Source organism: Salarias fasciatus, chromosome 4 (assembly GCF_902148845.1).
Source record: "Salarias fasciatus chromosome 4, fSalaFa1.1, whole genome shotgun sequence".
Taxonomy (NCBI): domain Eukaryota; kingdom Metazoa; phylum Chordata; class Actinopteri; order Blenniiformes; family Blenniidae; genus Salarias; species Salarias fasciatus.
The window spans coordinates 9,404,450-9,429,586 of record NC_043748.1 but is presented as its reverse complement, the minus strand read 5'-3'; the positions used below and the strand labels follow the sequence as shown (position 1 = coordinate 9,429,586).

The following is a 25,137-nucleotide window of genomic DNA, read 5'->3' as shown; positions in this document are numbered from 1 at the left end:
ATAAACTGCAGTGGTACAGCATTTCTAAAGTCCGTCACGTCCTGTGAATGGCTTGTTTCAAACTCTTTGGACCATTGAGGCTTCAATCAAATTTTAAAGAACTTTAAATGAGTAATACCAGAGAAACGTGCAAGAGTGCAGAGCGTATGAAGACCTGTTTCAAGGTGACTCAGTGAGTTTGCTCTGAAGACTGCAGCGACCACACTTTCACAGATGAAACTGCTCCACTTGAACCAGGATCTGTTTCGACTGGACTAATTATGCAGTATGAAAATGACTGGCTGCCTGTTTTTCTGTATTTGCCCTGTTTGGCGATGAGCTGGTGACCTTACCGGGGGTTATCTCCAGAATCAGCTCCATCCTCCACGACGCTGATCCAGACATCGCAGATAAATGGACGGCTAATAGATATGAAAACATGTCATCTTCAGGCTAGCAATTACTCCCGTTGTCAATTCTTTTGACCAAACTAGAATAACTGTCTCCGAGCTAATAATGATTTGGTAACAATCCTTCATCCGTCCACAACAAACTTAATTAGCATTTATTCAAACTATTCCTGTGAACTGGTCTAACTTTTCTAAAGCTTGCATAATGTTATTTTTTTCCCCCTCCCCCTGATGGATAACAGGCCAAATGCAGCACTTAGATTGTTTCTGCACAGCTGGAAATTACTGTAGTAGAAAATTGTCCCTCTAAGACATCTGCAGCAAAGCTCAGAGTGAAAGAGAAGGCTCTGCAGACTATGGCACCAGCTGTTTGACTGTCATACACAGATGAATCCAGGACTGAACACACTGGGAAATCATCTTTAGAACTGGATTTTGGGTCAGGTCAAACTTTCTGTCAGAGGTGGTTGTCTGTTTTTGTCAGGATTGTGCTGTTTACAGCCGATTTTGTTCTCTGATCGGGTTTGAAAGGCATTCTTTGGCTCACATATTCACTTATAGCTCACTGTAAGCCATGAACGAATGCTTGTTATTCTATAGTCTGCTATGTTGGTATGTAAAACAGGTATGGAGGTTTCATTGTGTTTTGATGTGAGAAATCAGCAGTTACACTCAGCTTTAATGTTAACTTATGCTTTCTGGATGCAGTGACGCACTTATACAACCTAAACCGGGACCGACGCTTGAAACGCTGCCGAGTTTATGTGCCGCACTTTCTCTGCTCCTGCTGGGATGAATGGCTGTCTTGTCTCTGTAGCTGCAGCTCTGGTTCAGACTGGGGTCAAACGGCACTTTTAAACTAGTTTAAAGCTGTACATCACAACTCGTGACGTTATCCAGAAACCACTTCCTTTCCAGCTGAAACGATTACTTTAGTGGCGGCGTTTTCACAGCTTGTTGCCAGTGTGGACGAGAGCAGAAACATTTGTGTGTAAAATCTACCGGGGTGCATTGTTGCTCGTGTCTAATTGTGCAGCAGCCATGTGAAACTGGATCAATCGGACTGAGTGGAGTGTTGACTCATAAGGAAACGATAAAAATAGCTTCGTAGGGGAATCAAAAAGTTGTGAGCCAGAAGACAGTTTGGACAAGTTTTCACTCCGGTGTGATCGGCTTTCTCCGGCAAACTGCGACTAAAGGCTCCAACTGACGGGCTTATCGCTGCTCCAGCTTTCTTTACCTGCATAGAATTCATGAATGTGGGTATGAAAGTAAGTCTGATTGCGCAGTGCTGCTCTCTAACTGAATCAGAGGTTCAGTTTTTTTTGGGGGGATGCTGTCTACTGTCAGTGCTATCAGGAAATAAACAAAGTCAATGAAGCAGGAACTCTTCATTGTCGTAGAAGGAAAAAGTTCAGTACAGTTTTCTGTACAAAGTTAAGTCCAGAAAGTGGATTTGTTCCAATATTTTACCTCCTTGGGAATCCGATAACCGTTGATTTGTTGACGCTTTTACATTGTTTTGAGAGTCACGCCATTTTCTGAAAGAAAAAAAAAAATCTATTGGTTGTTCTGAAAGTTGAATTCTTTTTTCCTGATCCAACCCAAAGGACCCAAACTGATTAACTATACTGACCCTTAACAAGCCTCTCTTTCACCCCATTAAAAATGCTGTGCTCAGTTTTTACAGTTAGCTGCCATATTTGTGTTCTAAATTTTGCAGGTTTTTATTAGTTTTACAAAACTTCAACACTGAAAATTTAATTTTTTTCCATATTAAAAAACTCAATTAGATGTTATTTATATGTATGGAAATCTTTAAGAGCATATAAAACTGACATATTTCCATCGTATCTCACAACTTATTTATAATAAATCTTTCCAAAGGCTGCAATTCCCTGGACGTCTTAACGTCTTGCAAAAACAATATTTCGATCAGAAAAGCGACGCTCTGTAGATGGTGAGGAGGTATGATAAGGCAGAAAATGGCCACACAGGCTTGTTTCCCTACAGAGGGTCGAGGGTTAATTATGAGATTGTTAAATTTATCAGCAGCTATGTTAGTCACAGCTGAATCACCGGGTTGATGGTTGTGTTTAAACATCAACAATTTTCTGGATGCAGCATTTTTATGTTAAAAAAAAAAAAAAAAGATCTTATATAAGGGCAAAATTTTGAATGTGCCCCAAATGAATAATTCATGTAAAATATTGGACATGTTTAACATTCAAAACAGCTGGATCAAACAGAACTGTAAGATACAGCGAGCTGCGTTGCTGTTACATAACAGCTTCACTTGCTTAATTCAGAAAAATCAGAAAACAATTTAAAAGTAGAGATGAAAGATGAGTTTTCCCTTCAAGTTGTGAGCTTGTGTTTTCAAGCTCCTTTAAAATTATATGCTTGGGATTTTTCTCCCCATAGGTTAAATAATGTCAGTAGCTACTGTTTCATATAAAGTACCTCCTGGAAACCATAAAATTAAAATAGCATAGCGAAAAGCGGAAAGGGTGATGAGAGAGGGTTTTTTTTTTTTTGTGTGTGTATTCTTTTTTTTTTTTGGCTTCAAATTGTGGTTTGTAAAGTTAACATCTGTGACTCATATATTCACAGAGCTAAATTAGCTGAGGTTATGGAACAGTTGTTTCAATAAATGGACAGACACGAGAAAAAAAAAAACCCTACTGTGATCCTCCAGATTGCAGGCCATCACGCTACATTAAAATGTCTGAATCTGTTTCAGGGGAATTTTTTTTTTCCTTTTTTTTCGTACAGCTTCTTTGACATCCGACACTGAAACCACCAGCTTATTAAGAGGCCAATCATTCTGCTCTGTGAGTGAGCTACCGCCGAAGCCGCGGAGGGTAAACGATTTCCAACAGGTTTTTAAAATGCGTGTACAACTGTGCGGTGAAACCGCTGCGAGCAGCCGATGCATGAAATGAAGTTTAAAGGCAGAGGGGGAGAGAGGGCAAAAAGTGACCGAAGCCCTCACCATCACCGTGAAGAGTGGGGATTAAAGTCAGGTTTTTTTCAATAAAAAGATTTCTGTGAGTAAATGTTGCAAATCCGCGATCAGTCTAACAGGCATAGCAGTTGAAGGCTGTATAAAAAGAATGACATGTTTGCATTCCCCTCATAAAGTCATACATTTGATTACTCGACCTTTCAGAATATTACTACTTTACAATAAATACATAAAATCTACTTTCCTGCATTCAGAAAGCATTTAGTGCTTTGTAAATACTTCATTTCTTGTGATATTGCTCTGAATATAGATGCATTACATCAGTCAATAGGTTCAAAGCAATTATGGGAGATTTAAAAGTAACTCCTTGTACTCTTTCTTTAGTATCAGTACAAATTTTCAGTTCTCTCTCCGTCTCTGAAGTTTTGTGAAAACAATGTGGCAAAAAGGCACAAAAGAGCGAGGCAGCTCAGCTCCGTCTGGGAGATAACGGCATGTAAGAGGTTTACGAAAATGTGTCACTGCGGGCCAGGCGGAACAAACAAAACGACATCCCAAAATATCCAAATGACAAGGCACGTCACCGCTGGATGAGAATACAAAAAAATGACATAAGAACATAAGCTGAGCATTAAGCAATGAGACCAGAGAGAAACAAACAGGTGAGCATTAAAGCAGGAACATATCGCTGTCTCTTATAGCTTTAGACTGTTTCCTGCTGCCCCTGTTGTCTCCCGAGCTTTTTTAAAACCTGCCAAAATAATAATAATCATTCTGATCACCCGTTCGGGCTTTGTTCAACATGTAACTGAGGCCTGCAGCAAAAGCAATCAGAGCAAAAATGACAAGCTGTCAGTTTCCTTTTTAGTTCTTCAGCCACCTCCCTTGTTTGCAACAATGCATTGAAATGCTATGTTTTTATAAATCTGTGCTTTATTTGCATGCATTAGTCTACTAAACAAGTCAGACTATTCATCACCTTTTTTTTTATACTGCATTACGTCTTGGACAGATCACTATTCTATTACAAAGAATTACATATAATTCACATTTCCGAGAATTTAAAGTCACCAATTTACTTCAGATGCATGTTTTTGCCCTGTGGGGGAAAACCCATTCACACATGTAAACTCCACACTAAAAAAAGGCCTTCAGCTGGCCTGGATCTGGGGAGAGTCTCACTGTGAAATCAGACTTTATTTGCATGAAATCAAGCAAACTGTGTCAGTTTTGCTGATGACATAATCGTGTTTGTGACATTTAGGTAAAACGGGCAGGTTAAGGTCACTCATGTCTGCTGGCCATCGTGTGTGTGCAGGCTTAATGTGGCATTTTGAACTTGCCAATGATCCCCTCCGTTTGGAGCGAATCGAGGGCCACATTTCATTCAAGGATGGGTGAGAGCCGCGGTCCTGGATAATAGAAGCGGAGAGGCCTGGCAAGGGGGCTGATACGGCGAGAGGGAGAGGGATGATTGTGGCCTTTCAACTTAAAGTAATAGCCTGCACCAACATCATTATGGGCAACATTTCATATCTGTGTGTGTGTGTGTGTGTGTGTGTGTGTGTTTGCTCCTAGATCACAAACATGGAGGATGATCCCAACTGGTACACGGCTGAACTCCACAACAGGAAGGGCTTCGTGCCGAAAAACTACATCAACCTGCGGCCGCACGCGTAAGTTGAAAAACGCGCAGACACATCTCGGGCTGATCTGCAAAGCAGATGAACACATTTCACACGTCCGGCGCTGGTTCATCTGAGCAGCTCATCAGCGTGAGGATGTGTGCAGTGTGCAGCTCCGGGCATTTCTCTGCTCTGCTTTGGACATCTGCACTCCGGCAGAAGGCTGCATAAACCCAGAGGGACACGCTCACTCCATGGCTTACGTAATCACACATGATACAGCCGTGTGTGTGTGCGCGTGTGTGTGCGTGTGTTTACAGTGGAGCTGCTGGTACACCCAGTATCTCTATCAAATAGTCATCCACCAGCTGGGCTGTGACAAACACTAAATTGACAACAAAGCCATTCCAGCGGCGCCGACTCAGAGTCGAACACGGTCAAGTTTTGAGATTCTCAACTCTCCCGGGACAAGTGTGTTGTGTCTTTGTCTGTTTTACATCTGCTTCTTACACATTTCTTTCCAAGGTAATTAAAAAATAATTTAAAAAATAAAACAAGAATCTGACCCCGTGACCTCACTGAGAGCGTGCTACAATTTGTGCGCAGTTTTGGATGCGCTCTCTCTCTCCTCATCTGAGTCATCGGACGGACCGTTGTTGCAGGTTCACGAAAGCAGAATGTCATTTATGCGAGGCTTGCATCCAAGCAAACTGCTCGCCTAAGCAAGACTAATGAGCAAGAAATGAAATGAAAAAATGACACTGTTACTTACGCTCCACGGCTGACATCTGAAACACGGCAGTTTGAAAATTTCTACGTCTCCTAAAATAACTTCACAAACGTGCCAACTGTTTGTGTTTTTGCTGTCATCGCCGCTCTTTGTCTTACTGTCCTGTCAGCATTCAGCCACCGTTTTCAAGCTGCTGTGATATCCAAAACGCACTCTCACTCTCTTCTCAAGTTGGGCGCGTGGAATTGTGCTTTAGCTGCTCCACTAAACAAATACAGTTCATGCATAAACCAGTAACACAACTGACCTCCTTCTTTCCTGCTCACTTAATTTTTTTTCTCTCTCCGTTTGGCCCCCAGCTGGTTTGCCGGTCGTATATCTCGTGGCGTGGCAGAGAGTCGACTAAGACACCGAGAATGTGGAGCGTTCCTTGTCCGGGAGAGCGAGAGCGCTCCTGGAGAGTTTTCCATGTCCGTCAGGTACGGGATTGTTACTCACACATGCACTCGTGCACTTTTTCCCCCCGCACGTTTTACATTTGAGTTCCATACACTTACACTTCCACAGCCTCTCATTACGGCACAAGACACGTTTCAAGCTTCATTCCCTTTTATCTTAAGCAGTCTAATTAAATCAGCAGATCTATCCAAACATATACTGTACGCCTTGTTTGTCCATGAATTCAAGGGTGTGTGTGTTTGTGTGTGTTGCATACATGATGGTGGCATGAGATCAGAGGAGGAGGAGGAGGAGGAGGAGGAGGAGGGCTGGAGGATAAGGTGTGGGGTGGAGGGTGAGAGGGAGGATCTGCAGCCCCTCTGGCCTGATGTGAGTTAATCCTGTCTGGCACACCGCAGCATCTGGGGCTGCTGATGGGGAGGATCGGTTGTCTTGTCAGCGGACGACGGTCAGGGATGCAGCTGAGGCTTGGTGTGGCGCCCCGCGGGGGTGGAGGTGGTGGTGGGGGGGGGGGGGGGGGGGTGCTGGATGTGTGCGGTCCAGGGTGTGGGGTTTTTTGGAGGAGATCTGGAAACTGAGGCATTTGCTCCTAAAGAGGCTCCTGGGGCGAATCTGGCTCAAAGAGCCTGGCTCATATCAGTAATTAATGGTTGGATTTGTGGGTAGTTTTTTTTTTTTTTTTTTGATTCTGTGGAGAAATTGCCTCGGCACAAAAGGAAAGAAATAGGTTGTCTATATTAGGAACATTTGAAGCAAAATTTAGAAAGGAGGGAGTGAAGGGAAGCGAGGTACTGTTTTTTTTTTTGTTTTTTTTTAAAGATTTGCCAAGAGGAGGCAGGGCCGATTTGGATGCATCTCAGTTTGGCTGTTTATAGATGTCTTTCTGGCAGTTGTTGTTGGTGGTGGATGGTGGAGCAGCTTGAAAAATGGGTCAGGTGTTTGTGAGAGTCTGCAGAGCTGCTGTGTGTGGTTCTCCAGCACTGACAGCGCTCCTGTCAGAGGAGACGTCCTGACAGCAGCGACGGTGGTGACTTCAGTCGCAGCTCGGCTCGGTCCGGCGCTGACGGCAGCTGGTGGAGGAGTGGATCCATTCTCGCAGACAGGAACGAAGCCACGATGAGCCTTATTCTCTATACGCATGAAAACTGTTGGTATAGACAGAAGCCATGAAATATAATATGTACAGTGTGAAGTTGATCTAATAAAGATCTAATAAATAAGCAATATTATTTGACTCCTATTTCTAAAAATAAAAGTCTTCGTGAGATGCATTGTGGGTATTTGAAGACAAAAGATGCAAATGTGTCTACATGATATAGATTGTTATCATTAGAATGCAGCAGCGTAATGATGTAACTTCCTAAAAATCCAAGGATGTGAAAAATATTCCCATCAAAACTGATCAGAAGTGGAACATTACCACAAGGTATAACAGTAAGGGAGGCCATTTGAGGAAGGTTTCCATGTTGTTTCTCTTCTTCAGGCCAATAACTTTGACATGTTCTTAAAAAAGTTGCTTTTCTGAATCTGTTTTGTCATTGCTCCTGGTTCTCCTTGTCACAAACATCACGCTGAAGAGGCACCGTTTACTGTTCACAAAGATGCAAAATGCATCACAAAGGCAGCAACAAGCAGTCTTCAGTTTTGTTGTGAAAAGCCAGAATTTGAGTCTTTTTCTGCAGCTTGATTTTACAGAAAAAGACAGAAAAGAAGCGGCTCGATGTTTTGTTGTGACTGTGAGATTAGAAAGCAGGTCATCTGATACAGGAGCCATGAGTGTTCTGAAGCTCAGAACTGTATCCTGGGCCTAAAGTAATATTAGTTTTTTAGTTCAAATCTGAAAAAATACAGACAAAAACTATTTCCTCACCAACATATCCAACAGTGTCTCAGCGTTGAAGACATATCTACATATATTGAGGCCCCTTTAGTCTCCTTTGACTCTTATTTATGGTGCCGATGTCTTTCTCTGGTTTTATTTCTCACCACAAATCTAATCAACCATCTAAAAAGATGTTCTGCATTATTGAACATCGTGCTCTGCCTTGTCCTTCAAACCGAGGACGCACTGACCCTCATTTTCTGCAGGTATAAAACAGTCTGTTCGCAAATTACACTGTCTCATACAACCGCCCTCCAAATAAAGATGAGCTTCTGTTTAATCCCTCAAATGAAAACATCCTTGATAAATTCAAGTCATTATTAAACTTTAATACATATGATCTGTGTTGGATCTGTGTTTGAAACACAAAGAGTGCGTGAGTGTGAAGAATATGTCAAATGGGGAGTAAATAATAAAACAGATTATATCAAGGAGGTAATATAAGCAGTAGTTCAGGGAGCAACATTAGTGCATTCAGTCTTTTGTGCTGTGAATCAAACATGTCTTCACCACAAAAAAAAACATTTTTTTAACTCAGTGTTTGATCCTGAATACTTTCTGAAAGCTGGAATATGTGGCAGGCCACGAGCTACAGACGAAGTCAGTGGGACTGTCCCGATGGGTAATTTAGTAGCTTATTTTTGGAGAGTGACGCAAAGCAATGCCAAGCCGGAGTTTTACACCGAGAGATGAGGGATCCATTTTGCCTGGCTGCACTTTTCCCCCACTCTTCTTTTTGACTCAGCAGTTGATGTTCCCGAAGGACACACTCTGTCATTTCTGCCATGTTCGATCGGCACACCTGCTCTTACAATTATATTTTTTTTCTGGTGGGATGCTTTTTGACATTCTTGCAGAGAAGTCGTGTAACTTTCAACTTTTTTTTTTTTTTCTGTCCGGTGGAAGATCTCACTTCCTTATTCATTTGGCCGATATCGCTTCGCCACCTACACGAGTCGCTGAGAGAAACAACCGTGTGTCTGTGAGTCATCAAAAGAAAAGACACTCGAGGAATCATAACTGAAGCAAAGGCAGACTGAGTGCAGTCTGCCTTTGCTTACACAATATGCCAAGGTGCAACTCACCTTCATTTCTTGACATGTGCTGCTTTGATTTTGTTTGTCCTCAGCTCGCAGCAGACACAGCATTTATACTTTTTTCCTCTCTCTCAGTCTTTTTTTTTTTTTTTTTTGAGTCTGAGCGGATGTGGCCTTCCTTCACAGTTCCCTTATAGGCGGTTTTATGATGTGGTCAAGCTTGTTTCCATCTCTCCTCTTTAAGCGCTCTGTTGTTTCAACAGCGCAGTCACTAAGCTGTGCACGCACAGTCACACACCCATGCATACATGTACACAATCGCTCTTCCTGTGGCCTTTATCTCATAGGAAGTGAAGGTCATGTAAAACAAAAGCCCTTTTTATTGCCTGAACAAGTTGTTGTTTAGCATGAAACAGATGTTTGGCAATAACAACTTTAAGAGTATCAATTCAACTCAATTAAATTATACATTTTGACGACTTTTAATCTTGTGTGTGGGCTAATTATTCATTTGCCTATAAATCTGTATTGAAAAACTGTAAAATCTTACATAAATTAGAATAAATTCCTCATTTTTTCTCTTCCTCTGAAATGGTTTTAAATGTAGTGATCAAATCAAACTGTTGGAGGTCTCTCATGCAAATTCAGTCTGACTGAACACACCAATTACCTCGTTTTCAGAGTAAAAGAAAATTCAGTGTAACCTATTTTGATTCATTAAACCAATTAGTAAATTACATCTCTTTCTGACTTTGAAGAAAAGGGCATGTCAAACCTCTAAAATCTATGACCCGATGGCCAACATGCAGCCTGTTGGTTGTCTCTTAGGTGAAAAATAGTCTTCATAAAGCATTTAATGTGATGTTTTGAAAGCTTTATAATTGTGCACTTGTTGGATGTGTTGTGAGATGAACATTTAAACCATTATCACTGGTCAAAGAATAGAAGAATCCAAAGAACTTGACTGTTGCAGAGCAGAAACAGTACCTAACTAAAATAATACACACTGCTGATAGTCTGGTAGTCTTAGTTCCACCCACTAATGTCATTCAAGACAAATCCAAAGCACCAGATCCATGCTATCACTATCTTTTAAGAAAAAAAAATGCACGAGTCAACATTTCCAGCTACAGTAAACCACCAAACCTGTCCTGAAAAGTAAATAAAAAATCTTCTATGGCAAGCATCTAATAACCAGCGGTATGATGCTGCAAATGTGCTGATTTGAGAGGTTTCACACAAGCTTGTGAAAAAAAAAAGAAAAAGAAAAAGAAAAAAACCTGTTTCTCTGTTGCGCTGGCATTTCGGTGTGGGTGCTGCCATTTTGACAAGGCCTCACTTATCACTGACTCATGCCTCCTCTGGCTGACGGCTCATCCACTAAGTGCTGAATCTGACTTTTCATTCAGCTTCCTTGTCATCGGTCACCATTAGTCTCTTATCAGGGACATTTACTGCCAGGGAAGAACCATTAAGAGGAACTGACCCTGTGGGCAATATGCTTATTTTACAGCTACATGATCTCCACTGAGCTTCAATCACACACAGAAACACACACACACACACACACACACACACACACGTGCGGTGGGTCCACCGTCCTGTGAATGTCATGACTTGAGGGGCAATTTCACACCCGGCGCCCCTCGGAAAGAGTACATTCGTTTACATTTCAGTTGGATAAAAGACGGCAGGGAGGTAAATCTGTAAAACGTGAGGAAGCAAGTCAGTCTGTCCCGTTTGTTGCTCTGTGGCATTCTTGTGAAGTTATCCTTTAAGTTTCATTATGCATCTTTATATAATTTCCACTCGTATTGAATCCTCTCTAAACTAAAAGCCTGAGGGTTTTTTTTTTTGTGTGACTAAAATGATGTTTTATCTCAAGTCAGTGATTCTGATAGCCTCATTCCCTTTTTTTTTTTTTTTAAGCTTGATGCAAAGTCTGGATGGATGTTAAGACTTATAACAGAGAGTTAGGTTGATTTAGACTGGCATGAAACTTAAGGCATGAATGAATCAAGCTTGATTTTATAAATTTAAAACATAAACAGCTCCACTAATGATGATCATCATTTGCTTTCATGACGAATAATGATCACGACATTTCCATGTCTGTTTGATCTTGGGTGCTAAAAATGCACAGTCATGCTTAAAAAAAAGTTGGTTTAACTATGATAACTAAATATTTGTTTGGACATATTTTACTCATCATTATTAGAACCGTTGTTATTTTTAGTGCACTGTGTTCCTCTTCTTTTAATCATCCCGTTAGGCTTTGCAGCTTACGCCACAACTCAGGCTGGCATGATTTAATACCACAGTTCAGTGACCAAAATCCAATTAAAAGAGACGAGAACATAAGTACAGAGACAGAGAAGAGAAAACAGAAGATTAAAAAAAAATGTAAAATGAGATTTAAAAGAAATGGAAAAAAAAAAACCAACAAAGCTTCTGGTAGGAGGTGTGATTCCACTTTTTATTTCTCGATTATTTCATTTAAATATTAAAGTGGAAATAAAAATCAGACAGGATGATAAACCTTCGGGAGGGGTCTCCTCTCTATTAGCCTCCTCTCTTTATTCATTTTTTTTCATTTTATGTAATCCATGTTTAATCGTTTGAGTTTTTGCTCCATCCTAAGATAAAGAGGGACATGACTGCTTACACAAAACCAATCATATATATGCCAAAAAGCCACAATCTCTGCATTTAGCCAAGTGGTTTTATTTCCTTCCTCTTTGACTTGCTTTAATGTGCTCTATGAACAAGGTTCTAAAAAAACATGCATCCATAGGTGAATTCATTTATTTATGTCGAATTTAAAACATGCTTTTGTTAAACGATGAAAGGGTATTAAACTGTAATTAAAATTTAATAGTTCTTAAAATTAATGTATTTAAAATGGCACTGGTAATTCAACAGTCATTAGATCCTTATGTTTTTGACAGTTTGTTTTTGTTTTTGGAACAACACACACTTACACTGTTGGTACAAATGGTCTTCGTTACTCTATCCTGACTGCAGAAAAACCCATTTATTTTTATTCTTTGCAAATGGTTTTCATACAAAGACTCACTGTGGAGTCCCTTCGAGCTGACACCCTCCAGAAAGCAGGATCCAATCTGCCTTTTTTAATCATGATCTAAAGAAAAATCACACATGCAAAACATGCAAACTGATAAAAGTCAGTCTACAGCCCAGTGTGGTGAACTGTGTTACATTCAGGGAGCTGAACAAGATTTCAAGTGTTTCAAATCAGTAATACGCAGTATTTTCCCCCCATAGCTTTAACCTAGTTCTGTTGGGTTTTGTTCTCCGTGGCTCAATCGGCTCTGTTCTGCTCAAACGTATCTAAACTAATGAGATTATACATTCCCTTAAAGCAGCTGCAGCTCTGAGAAAATATTTCATGGGCACTCAGATCTATATTTATTATTCTGATTGCGGTGGGATGATGCTGTGAGATCTGGCTCCATCACAAATGACTCCACCTGTCATATAATACATCAAAAAAAATACAACAGCTTGCCTTGTTTTTAATTTACATCGCCTCGTCCTTCTCACCTCACCCATCCATTGAAACCGGTGATGCTTTATTAATGCTCCACGCCGTCCTGAGCCCCTCCCACCTCTGCTGACATGCAAGGACACAGCGAGGAACGCTGTAAGAGTCGCACACGTGCGTGAACACACTTTCTGCGAGACACGAAATACTCCAGACAGTCTTGCTCACCAACGCTGAGTTGCCGGTTGTCACAAATGCATGATGCAATTAGTGATCCGTGGCACACGCACGCAAGCGCACGGCGCTCACAGAGTGAAATCGACAGCCGGAGGTGTCACTGTGCGACTCTGTGAAGTATTCCAGACATCTGCAGCGGTTTTAGAAACTGAGCAGCAGATTAGAGAGGGAGGGCCGGCAGAATGAGAGAGACGACGAGAACAGGGAAGTGAGAATAGATTGATGGAGGAAGTTCAGAGAGGGAGGGATGGGTGGATGGATGGATGACCTTCACGCATCTTAGATTTGTGCTGGCGCCGAGCAAAAGTTTTAAAAATAACTTTTGTTTTCATCTACAGTATATCTGCCTCTGTGCTCTATCTCCACATCTATTTCATTTTCTCTCTTTCAGTGACTTTCTCGCCCTCGTTGGCTCTTAGTTTCTCTCTCTCATTTCCTTTTACTTGGAAAAAAAAAAAAAAACAGGAACATAATCTCTCTATCGCTGTGGGCCTTAATTACACTGGATCAGAGAGATGAGAGGGCACTTGGAGGGAGCGCTTTGTGCGTGTGTGTGCGTGTCTACGTTTGTGTGTGTGTGTGTGTGTGTGTGTGTGTGTGTGTGTGTGTGTGTGTGTGTGTGAGGGATCAAACTGAGACAGATGCTGTCTGCATTATATCAGCAGACTGGTTCTCCGCTGTCTCTGGGTAATAATTAATAAAACCCTCAATGTGACTTCACCTAAAATCGATGTTAACAGCAAAAGCACACATTATCACTCTCCTCTACTATATTTCTCTGTTCCTACAACTCATAATGTGGAACTACATTTTAATTGGTCACCATAATTGTGAAATAAAACTCCTGAAACAGGCAAAGGGCCAACATTTACTCATCAGCATGATTAATGAAATGACCTTAATAAAGCATGAAGGAGATTATATTTGATCTCTGCACATGTAATATCTCGCAGCAGAGGAGCGATGTGCATGAAAGAGTTGCTTCCGTCTGTACTTGGTTCAGTGGAGTAAGTTTAGTGTGTCAAAGAATATAAATTATGCAGTAAAGACTAGTTCAGAACATTAAATGATGGCAAAAACATGACAGATGAGAGGTGAGGTTGATCAGAACAGATTTCATCAAGAAAATCCGTGGATATTATGATAAAGATATGTTTTAACATGTTCTTCTCTGGGTTTTAATTATTCAACAGCAGCTGACATTTATGCTTTATTTTTCAGGAGATGTTAAGATAAAAATAATGTTTTGGACATATGAAACAGAAGCAGAAATCTTCCAGCATCCAGAAGTAACAGCCATAAAAAAATTATGTGGTAATTTTCATAGGTTTGAGATAACATTCAAGTATGTTAGGCTTCTATCTGACTGCAATAAACTTGATTTAGGTGTTGTACTGCAGCTGTACTAATAAACAATAACACATTATTCCAGAAAAACTACGTTGCGGTAACACTTCCAGACCAGAGCCTTTTTCTCTGTGGAGTTTGCACAGTACTTTAGCTAATACCTGCATATGCAGAGGGTTTGTATTTTGCACGGCAGATCAAACTGAGTGTGAAGCGGTTTTGCACATTTAATAGAATAGATTAAGGCGCAATTAACTACTGTGACACACTGCAGTGAGAGTTTTTAGCAGTTGGTTTAGCGGTTTACACTTGCACATCAGCAAGTTGAAGTGCAAAGTGAATAAAATTAGAAGTCCCGGCACTGATGCTGATGTGCTGCAGCAGCTGGAAACGTGAAGCTGATGTGTCGCACAGGTGGCGGGAAAATTGAAAATGACGCGTCATTAATGACACGTTCTTTTCTCCGCTGCATAATAGTGAATTCCCAACAGGAAAAGTCTGCATCCTGTCTACACCCTGTCTTTAATCTGCTCTTCTTTCTTCTCTCTTCACCACACCTTTCTTCTCTTTTAATTAAGTCTGTCATCTCTGAGAACGCATTGCTGGATGAAAACGGTCAGTAACTGAGCCCCGCCAGTAGGGAGGAGCAGAGAGCACCAGGCGACGGGGAGAGAGAGTCGGGGCTGATGGAGAACAGACTGGAAGACAAGCGTCTGTGTGTGCGGAGTTTAAGTCAGCGGAGTTTAAGTCTGAAGCGATGGAGACAGCAGATAATAAGAGGAGCCGAGAGTTGGGGAGAAAAGTTAGATAGAAGTCGGATAACAGAGGAGAGTGTGAGCAACCAGCCCACAGGCGGCGCAGGGAAAGGACGGATCACTCCTGCTCACACAGAATGAGTTCATTTCCAAAGGCCGCCACGGCACGGATCCGAAAAACACGTCAGAAACCTTCACATTTGACTGAATGCGGCCCAGCCTGCTTTATTTTCCACTCCGGTTTCATCATTTCTGAGGAGTCTGACTGATGCTGAGAGCAGAGAAAATGAGGACGTGCGGGGTTGGAAAAGAGGAGGCAGGGAAGGAAGGGCAGGGTGGAGGTGCAGCTGAATGCCATGCAGTCATCGGGGAGTCGGCTCCGCTTGTTCACAGAGCCCGGCGTCGTGAATAGAGAAAGGAATTGTGGGTGAAACGAGCCGATGCTCATTTACTCTGTGTGAGCTTGGAGCGGAGCCCATCAGACTAGATACAGGAGATCAGTGAGGTTAAACCACAAGTGTCGCATTGTGCTTTTTCTGGGACAAGTGCATCTTATTAATTGGGCGAATTTGCTGAATTTAACTACACACCGATTATGTTTCATTATTTAAAGCAAAAAAAAAAAAAAAAGGGAAAGACAACATGATGACTCATTTTATACAAAGATGACATTTCAACGATCATTAACATAGGCCTTACACACAAACACCTACTCTGTGAAGTGTTTAGAGATACGGGGGTGTTGTACGGATTTCTGCTGCATATTAGATGCAGTTATATAACGGCGTAATCACTGCGAGATGTCCAGATTTCTAAAGATAAGCTGGCAAGTTACTTAGCAACAACCACAGAGCAGGACAGGAGAGCAGGTACGACTGCCAAAGAATCCCAGCCAAACTCCTTTAATCATAACAAGGCCTGCACTCCAGCATCGGGGCTATTTTCGGCCGCGCCACCGGCCTTATTTTACTATCATTCACGACGGCCAATTTAACACTTGATTTTCAAGGGTGTTATGCTGTGTGATATGATTTTTAAAAAGTCATTTAAATGAGTGCAACGGTGTTTTTCTGCTTTGCACACAAACCCCCAAGACCCACAGTGCCGGCCCGTGGAAATGTCACTGTCTGCTCTTTTAGTTCCAAGAAATTACACGCGCAATAACTAAAAAGATTGCGCTGGTAATTGCCTCCAGTCTGCACTCATCATACTGATTCAGACTGTGATTCAGACGGGGATTTGTTTTATAAATGTAAGTGACCATATGAACTTTCTCATGTTTTTTTTTTTTTTTTTTCCCACGATATTTTAACTGTTTTTATGTTGCTTTATCACCTGTTTTGGTTTGCAAGTCATAATACACAGGAATCAAACATGAGACAGAATAAGGGTCATTCTATTTCTCTTTTTTTCTTTTCTTTTTTTTTTTTTTTTTTTGGAGGACACAACAGGACTTCACTGAAAGCCCGCCAGCTCCAACAGCTGACAGCTGTGCAGTTAGAGGGGAGGCTTTGCAGACTGAAGGCCAAGACTGTTGGTATCAGCCCAATGCTGGTGGAAATATATTGTATGCAAAACAACCTACATTTTTTTTGCGTTTCACGATTGTTGAAACCATCATAGAGAGGCGTTTAACCTCATGAAAGATGTAACAGAGAAATCCTAAAACAATAATGAACTTATCACTCCTGTGTTTCCTCTCTACATTTCAAGAGATGCTTAAACATGTCAGTTTTACCCAGTTATTTATTGTTTTTCCTTGATTAAGAAACATTTTCTCTGTGTCTCCGTTTTCCAGCTACGGGGACCACGTTCAGCACTTCAAAGTGCTGCAGGACCGCTGCAGTCAGTACTACGTGTGGGACGAGGCCTTCTCCTCTCTCAACGAGCTGGTGGAGTTTTACCACAGCAACAGTATCGCAAAGGAGAGGACGGTTTTCCTGAGAGACCCGGAGCACTTCGCCAGGGTGAGTCTGCAACTCCTGCTGTCAAATTCGGTCACGCCGGTAACAATATTTCGTGTTTAAAAAGTTCGGAAGTTACTACACAGATGTATCAGAATGATAAGAGTTTGTTCATGGTTTTGTGTTCATAGTCAATTGCTGATCAGTTCTGCAGAACAGTTCAGCCCCGCTTTCCTGGAAATCCCTGCACTGGGACCAGCCCATGTCTGTTATGAAGAGGAAAGCGGTGCCATGTTTTCGGGGTTGCCAAAAATGGCGCAATCGCTGAAAGACTTTGATGACTAAAAGGGGTGTGGACGGAGTCTGTTTGCTGCCGAATCGCACTTCTTGAAGCTGCTGTTGTGGATTTCCAGAACAGGTTAAATAACATCTGCGTTAATGAGTCATTGGCATAAGCTACTGTTTACACTGTAATTCACAGTTTTGATGAGGTCAATTAAAAATGTCAGATTTTTTTCACAAGTCTTCAGCTTTCACGACAGGAGACTTGTTGTTTTGCAGAATTCACCTGAGTCTACCTTATTTATTGATCCCAAAGTCACCGTTGCTGACTCAATTTACCTTGTTGACAATACAGAAGCATCAGAAGTATTAAAGTGACTAATAAAAAAGGCAATAATAAAATATGATTTTATAAATCACAAATAACATAGAAGCTTATTGTCCCAGAGATTCTCTCATTTTTTCAGGCTTTATAAACATCAAAAGTCCTTTAAACCTGCTGTTTTTCACTATTGGCAGCATCTTTCTTTTTTGTTTTTTTACTCATAGCTGAAGTGTTTTCTCTCATACTTCATATATTCACTGTAAATCTCATTTCCAGACATTTTTAAATCCTTTCACTTGTCCTGCTCCTTTCCTTTACAAACATCAACAATACAAGTTGTTCAGTATCAGAGCAAGACAGTGTGAATCATGTATCTGTTGTCAAAGCCAGTATGTCAGGACAATTATATCCAGCGATCCAAGTGTGCATTTCTCCATTTCACTCTGACGTCAATGCATCACTCGTTTCTTGAACGCAGCTGACGGCTGAGGGGAGAACGCCATACGTTAGAGAAACGTCTGGAGCCGCGACTGCGGCGGCAGGGTTTGACGTAGAGGCGCAGCCTGTGATAAAAGATCACAGGCCCGCCGACAGTTTGGAGCAGAACCAAATCCGTCACGGAACACGCTGAGTCAGAAGGACTGAGCACCGCACTGTCGGAGAAACCGGAATTTTAAAACCAATAATTTGCCTCGGCCGAGATTGAGCACCAACATTCTCATCAGCCTCTTCTCGGTCTCATTCACTCTTGAATGAAATGGTGCCATTAGTTTTTTGCACTATCATATCTGTGTAGACTTATATAAAAACGTCATGAAAAAAAAAGCTTGTCGTCAGTAAGATAAAGCACATTTTTAGAAACACTTTCTGAGAGGTAAAAGAAAGCATAAATGACAGGTGTCACCATGGGAAAAGCCGTGGTTTCTGTCGTTACGCAGAGCGGATCACATTGCACGGTAACTTTTCCTGGGAGTGGCAGGCGAGCCGCGCCCGCAAGCCAACACAGGCGGCTGCGGCAGGATTTGATCTACAGCGATTGTGGCGTGACAGCATGTTTACATCACCGTAACATCAACCACACGCTAATACTGATCACATCCCATTCACGTGTGGCCCCGAAACCGACGATACTCGGTTCAACGCGCTGCTGAACGTGAGAAAAGTCACGTAGAAATGATTTGCCCGAATCACGTTAAGCTGTTTAATTAAAAAAAAAAAAAAAAAAAAACCCCAAACAGCAGATCCTTGACAAATTCTAACATTTTTTAACTTATCTGAAATAGTAAACCACAGAGCCTATTTAATCAGTAGCTATAAACAACACAACAGAGAAAATGAGATGTTCATGATTACGGTGGAGAGGGTTTGCTGGTCCGCTGGCTCCGTGGGATTTACTTTACAATTTACTGGAAGCGTTATGCTGAGGCATGTAAATTGTATTTAGATGAGATTTCTCATCTGAACAGTTTATCCGTCGCTCAACATTCGCACAAATTGACATTCAAATAACATTGGTGCCACGGCAAAGCAAGGCAGTTCCAGTTTTACACACTAAGTTAGTATAAAGCACTCATTTATGAACAAGCAATCATATTAGGCAAAAAGGAGGTCAACGTCATAACTTTAATTTGTCCGTAATTAATTTTTCAGCAGATTCTCAGACTAGACCTTCATTCCCAAACGCGGGCTGTAATAACATAAGTGCATATTTGTCAGCTCCAATATTTTTTTCTAATACATATTCCAGGAGGAATAAGAAATTGACGTGAGCATGTTGCACTTAGCTTTATCTGGATCTCATTTTGTACTCCCTACGCGTGGGGGATTAAGAGGATGTGACAGGTTACATTTAGGTCATATTACTTGGAAGAGACGCACGCCGTCATGTATGTGGCTGGCCCTCAGCTTGTATGTGCTGGTATTAACATCGATGTTGTAATCTCAAGTGAGGTCAAGTGAAATATGGTTAACAGGCCTGCAGCTTCCTTAGAGACACCAGTAAATAAAAACTGCAAAAATAATACCTCTAAAAGATGTTAGGATGTGCGTTTTAACCCCATTTTTTTTCTTTCTTCTCTACCAATGCATTGCATGTTCCACAGTGATTAATTCTTGTGAAGACAACGATGATGTGAAAGTCTGATTTTGCGAGATACTTGAGCCATTTCTCCATTTTTTGGTCGCACAGTGTCGGATACCCTCATTAAGCAGGCATCTTACCGAAGCCTCTCTAAAACAGATGGGAACCATATTCAGGTGCTTTGTCCTTAATGCTACCATCTGTTTTCGAAGCACTTCTGCAGATGGGATCTATTCGTGACCTCTGCTCTGACTCCCCTGGATCGTTTTGCCTTGAAATCAAGTTTTGGCTGAAAAGTGCAAATCTCGGTATCAGATTGACTCAGCTTCTCTCAATATTACTACATTTGACACTGGAAGGAGTGATTTGCCATGCTGAATTCAAAGATGAATACAACACAATGACTGATGTGAACAAACCTGACGACTCCTGCGAACACAGTCCTCCTTATCCTGCACCGTGGACCTTCGACAATTAGCTCATTGCCCCGCATGCAGTAAAGAAAACAAAGTGAAGAGGCGCTGACATCCGAGGTGGTGGCCTGCAGATAGCCAGTCACTGCCGCTCCGCCATATTTTGCAGATGATTGGATAAGAAGTGGGGTTAGTGGCCAATGAGTCACCGCCGCTGTTAGAACTAAAGTGACAGAGGAGCTAACATGAAGACGCCTGGCTGAGAATATTTAAAACAAGGTGGCGCATTGTATTGATAACCCTTTTCTTAATTTGATTCAATATCATACTGATTATCCATACTGATTGATTTTAATGAAGAGTGAGTGCTACTTCAATAAGTTGTTACCTTTAAACAGATGGACCACTAATCAGCTTTCAGTCCATACGATAGAGATAGAGTAGACTGCGTCTCTAAAGGCAGTGGGATTCAAGCTTTTAATCGTCTATAAATAGCATTATTTGATCGCTCAGATGGCGTTACTGTCATAGAGTAGCAGGTAAGTTTGATCGTATATTTTTTAGACGTAGGTGATGAGTGTTTTTCAGTGCCGGCAGATTTCACCGAGTGGAACAGGAAACTTTCAAATGAGTGTGACAGTTTTTCGAACACAAAAATAGACTTTTGTTTCTCAGAGCAGCTCCTCAGAAATGTGGGTCTTTTTTTAGAAGCAACCTGCCTCCCTCCTGCACACTTTCAAGCTTGCTCCAAAGCACTGGGGGAGGTGCATGGTAGACTCTAAACCGATGCAGCTGGAGCAGGTGCGAGATATGAATTTAGCTTAGGGGCTTCATGATGGTGGTTAAATGGGTGACAACAGCAGCGTTCCCAGAGGAGATTAATACACTATCTGGCCTAAATAATGTGACAATTCCTCCTAAAAGAGCAAATAATGGACACATCATTGGGTATTTGTAAGCATTCAGGGATTTTTATTTATTTACATTAATACCAGTGCAAAAGCAATACTACTTGTTTTGAAGCCGTGCACTGAGATGCTCGTGGTTTTTAAGCACCAACATACTTTGGGGTTTATGCAAGTTTATACATGAGGGTGAAAAAGATTCAGAGACTGTGATAGAGGTTCATGTTTGCTCAGCTTTGTTTTTCTGTAAGTACACAAACAATATGTTTTATGGAATAAATAATATAATACATAATAATAATATATAATAATATATTAAGTATTTTCCTTTCAATAATATAAATTTCCTGCAGATTGAGTCTAAATGGCGACATTTCAGCAACACAAACTCTTATTCTAACCAAATGTATTGACCTAATAAGGACGAAGAATTGTGTCTCCGATAAGACATGACACACACACACACACACACACACACACACACACACACACACACACAGAAATGTTATGTTAGAACTTCTAACCTTTATGTTGTTTGTAAAATAACAATAGACACTCTATCTTCTCAAATGGCTCATTCAGATAAAGGTCATGCTTCTTACTTCATTTCACTGGATCTACTTGTCCGACTTGATTTAAAACAAGCTCAAGTCACAAACACGAACACTGTTTTTTAATCAAGTATTTCATTTTATTTTATTATTTGTAGTCCAATTATTGTCTGTCATATTTAAACACATTTAGTTATTCTGTCAGATGTGACTCTTTTTTCAATAAACTTCACTGTCTGCTGTGATTTGGCTCATTCACCCACATTCTTCCATTCCAAAGTCTGTATCTGATCCTTAGCATGGCTGCAACCTTTATATTTTCTCATAAATAATAATTTAAATAAGCAATTATATAAACAACTCCATGTTAAAGATGTGTTTATTGAAAATGTGCTGGATTGTCTGTGCTGCAACATGACAGAAACAACTTTTATTAATGTGGGCGAGTCTATAAAGGACAAAATATATGGCATGTAACATAAGTAGATTAGCACAAAAAAAGTCATGTTAATTTCATTTCTTGGTCTTATGAGATGAATTGATAACCTTCCCCCGGCTCTTTGATGTGAGTTTCAATACACTCTATAAAATAAGACAGGCTTTACATCATATAGCATAAATCCCCTCAGGTTAGAAAGTTAATGCTATCACATCTGGAGTGTGCATATTTCAGCTGGATAAGGATGGCATTCTGCATTTTTCTGCCTCGAGGCTGAATCCTGTGGTCATAGGTTGTATTTTTATGTGAAGATCTAATAGGAGTTGCGTGTCAGCTCGACATCAGATATATGCATCTACCACTGTAAAACTGTATGGAGTTCATTTTATGAAGAGAACTGCATTACAAATAATGTAAACTTGGATTAGAGCTACTTTGTGAAGACATTTGAAAAATTCCTTCCAGTCAAGATGTGGTGTTATTTATTTTAAACACAGGCATGTAGTTTTCAGTATCTGTGTTTCTCAGTATATTGGAGGGGTTTTTAACATTTCGAGCTGTTTACTGATTCTCTAGCGTGAGCACGTTTAAGGTGGATTCATTGTACTCGCTGAGGTTGTGTTGCTCTGTCAGAACCTGGAGAATTTGTGTCTGAATCACAACATGTCCCAAAGGTCAGCGTGGCGTGCTGAAGGTGCTGCATTTACCTCCATTTCTCTGTAGCCTGAGAAAATGTCTGTCTTTCCACATGAGATCACAGCTGCTTAGTCACACTGGTTCGTTTATAGTTTCATTGTTTTCTGCTTTGTAATTGCTTTTAATTTCAGTCTTGTGCCTATCCTCCAGTTATTTTTTAAGAAAAATAGTAGATATCGGCAGTGCTAGCCACCCGTTCAGACTGTGCGCAGACAGAGAACAAATAACAGCCTCATAAACTCAGTCCAACCTTTCCTGCCGTCTTCTTGGACGTTCTGGTTTATATCGGTCTTCTCAAAGTTACATCAGTGGTCTCGGTTTCCCTGTAGGTAGATCTGCAGATTAGAACCACATGGAAGCATTAATTTTAGCTGAATTCCCAACTGGCTTTTTGACTGTCAAGTTACATAAAATCACAGTCAGCTGGTGTTTGTATCTGTGGGGTTTTTATCTTGGCCTTCGGCATCAACAAAGCTCTAACGCCCACTGTCTCTCGCTGAGTGTTTGCACTCCGTCCTAAATTCTCACTCTATGAAGCCTTTATTTCAGTCCTCTTGGGCGATCTTAACCTGATCATCATGCTATATTGATCATATCTGATTGGCATTTGGTGTTAATTTTTATTCATCTGTGCCAAACAACTGAGTCACACGGAAAGCAGGCTTGATTCAGCTGCGATTGTTTTGGCGAGCTATGAACACCAAAACAACTTGGAAAAGGAAATAAGAAAAGGCTTGAAAGTGGCCAAACAGAGAAACAATATCACTTCCCAGCCTTTGCCCCGAGGACCAGATAACAAGACAACTTCACTGCGAGTTGTGGAGAACAAGCCAGCTCCTCGTATATTAGACCCAGCCTGCGATCTGTTCCCTCTGTCGTTTTTATGCACTTGTTCTGTTTGCTGCTGTAGCTTGTGTTCATAAAATAGTACACAATTCTCCTGCTGTCGTCTGCTTCCATCCATACAAATGTCATGTACGACATTAACTATACAATAAAATGACAGAAAACTACTTTAATCTCCCCATCAGATTATTAAACCAATGCTGGTAAAAGGCAACCGTGTGAATTTAAACCCATGTTGGAGAAAAAGGGAGTTATCCAGTAGGGTGGATGAAGTATTCATAAACAGATCAAGTTCAACTAAAGCTTCAAAGATGAAAAAAAAATAAAAAAAACAACAACAAAAAGAAAAAAGCAAGAGAAGGTGCAGCTGGGAGTTCACTGCAGCAGCAGGGCATGAATAACCAGATTATGACGAGAGAATAAAACTGGTAGAATGGAGACACTGAACGGAGCTAAACAGACTCGCAGGGAAACGTGAACAGACTGAAACCTTCAGACACACAACCAAACGCTTGAAGAGACACGGGTGGAAACAAGAAGAGACTTGACATTAGAGGAAGAAGGTCCACATGTGTGCAACTCAAACATTTACCACACTGCAGCATAAACATGAAATATGCCATAAACTACTGAGACCAAACAGCTTGTTTCCACTCCTATGTCCACTTTTCACTCCCTTTCCAGAGTGTCTGGAGACATTTGATGAATTCAAGGAGATTTTTCTCTTTTTTGTTACTTTTTTAACACACTTATAAGCATATACAGTAGTTGGATTGACCATGTCTTAGTTCTTATCACAGGAAATCAATAAAAATATCTAAGTGTACCGTGTGCAAAATTAACACTCTTGAAAAACAAGCTATTATATTGATGCTGTGCTTTGATTTTGATACTGAGGAGGCATCATTTTTATAACTGTTTCATCATTGTTACTTGTTTTAAAAAGAATAAATAAAGCATGAGGACTGATACGACAAAGTATCTTGATTACAGCTTTAAGACAAGTAAATGAATCCCATTGTTCTGTGTTGTCCCATCCTATTGGAAAGTTTCTTCGCATAACTTCAAATTGCTTCTTTTTTCTGCACGGCAGACTTTTTTTTTTTCCCCATTTTGTCTTCCAGCTTATCTTTAATATCCCTCTGTCCCTGTCACTGAGCTTTCTCTTCTAACAAAGACCTTTTTTTTTGTGCAAAATGTGGGCCTTTTCTTGACACCTTGTCATGTTTCTTCAAGTGCAAATTCAAGCCATATCTTTTTTTTATTTAGCCTTAAGTGCTCCCTACACGACTGCGGAGACAAATCCAGAGCAAAGCTGCAGTCCATTGACATTGCAGAGTAATTTGCTCCACTGTCGGCGCTCTCTCTGGGGCTGGAGTGGTTCCTGCAGATGATGGTGATCACTGGGCAGCAGAGCGCAGCTGATATGGACAGACCATATTTTTTCCGTCCGAACCTTTGCTCCCCTGCAGCCCGGCAAAGGAAAAAAAAAATGAACGGCCTCTCCCAGCGCCGTCACGTACACGTGCATCAGCAACACACGCAAAAAACTCACAGACAGGGCAAACAGAGGCCTGCACACACACGCCTGCATGTGTGGACAATAGCTAATACTATTAAATAGTCTAGACTGGATCAGTAAAACACAGATATAAAACTGTGAGGATTTATAGATGCAGGCTGATTGGTTCCATGTCTCTTGATCGTAATCCTGCTGTCTGGATAGTGTGCGAGTGTGTGTGTGTGTGTGTGCCATTCCCTC

The 25,137-nt window shown here is 41.0% G+C and overlaps 1 protein-coding gene across 1 annotated transcript in view; it reads left to right on the top strand.

Moving 5' to 3' along the window:
• The window catches only part of grapa (GRB2 related adaptor protein a), a 31,266-nt gene that overhangs the window by 1,377 nt on the left and 4,752 nt on the right, over window positions 1–25,137 (top strand). Inside the window, exons 2-4 of the mRNA XM_030089819.1 lie at window positions 4,936–5,033; window positions 6,072–6,191; window positions 16,733–16,901. Coding sequence (XP_029945679.1) covers window positions 4,936–5,033; window positions 6,072–6,191; window positions 16,733–16,901 — 387 coding nt within the window. The remainder of the gene's footprint in view (window positions 1–4,935; window positions 5,034–6,071; window positions 6,192–16,732; window positions 16,902–25,137) is intronic.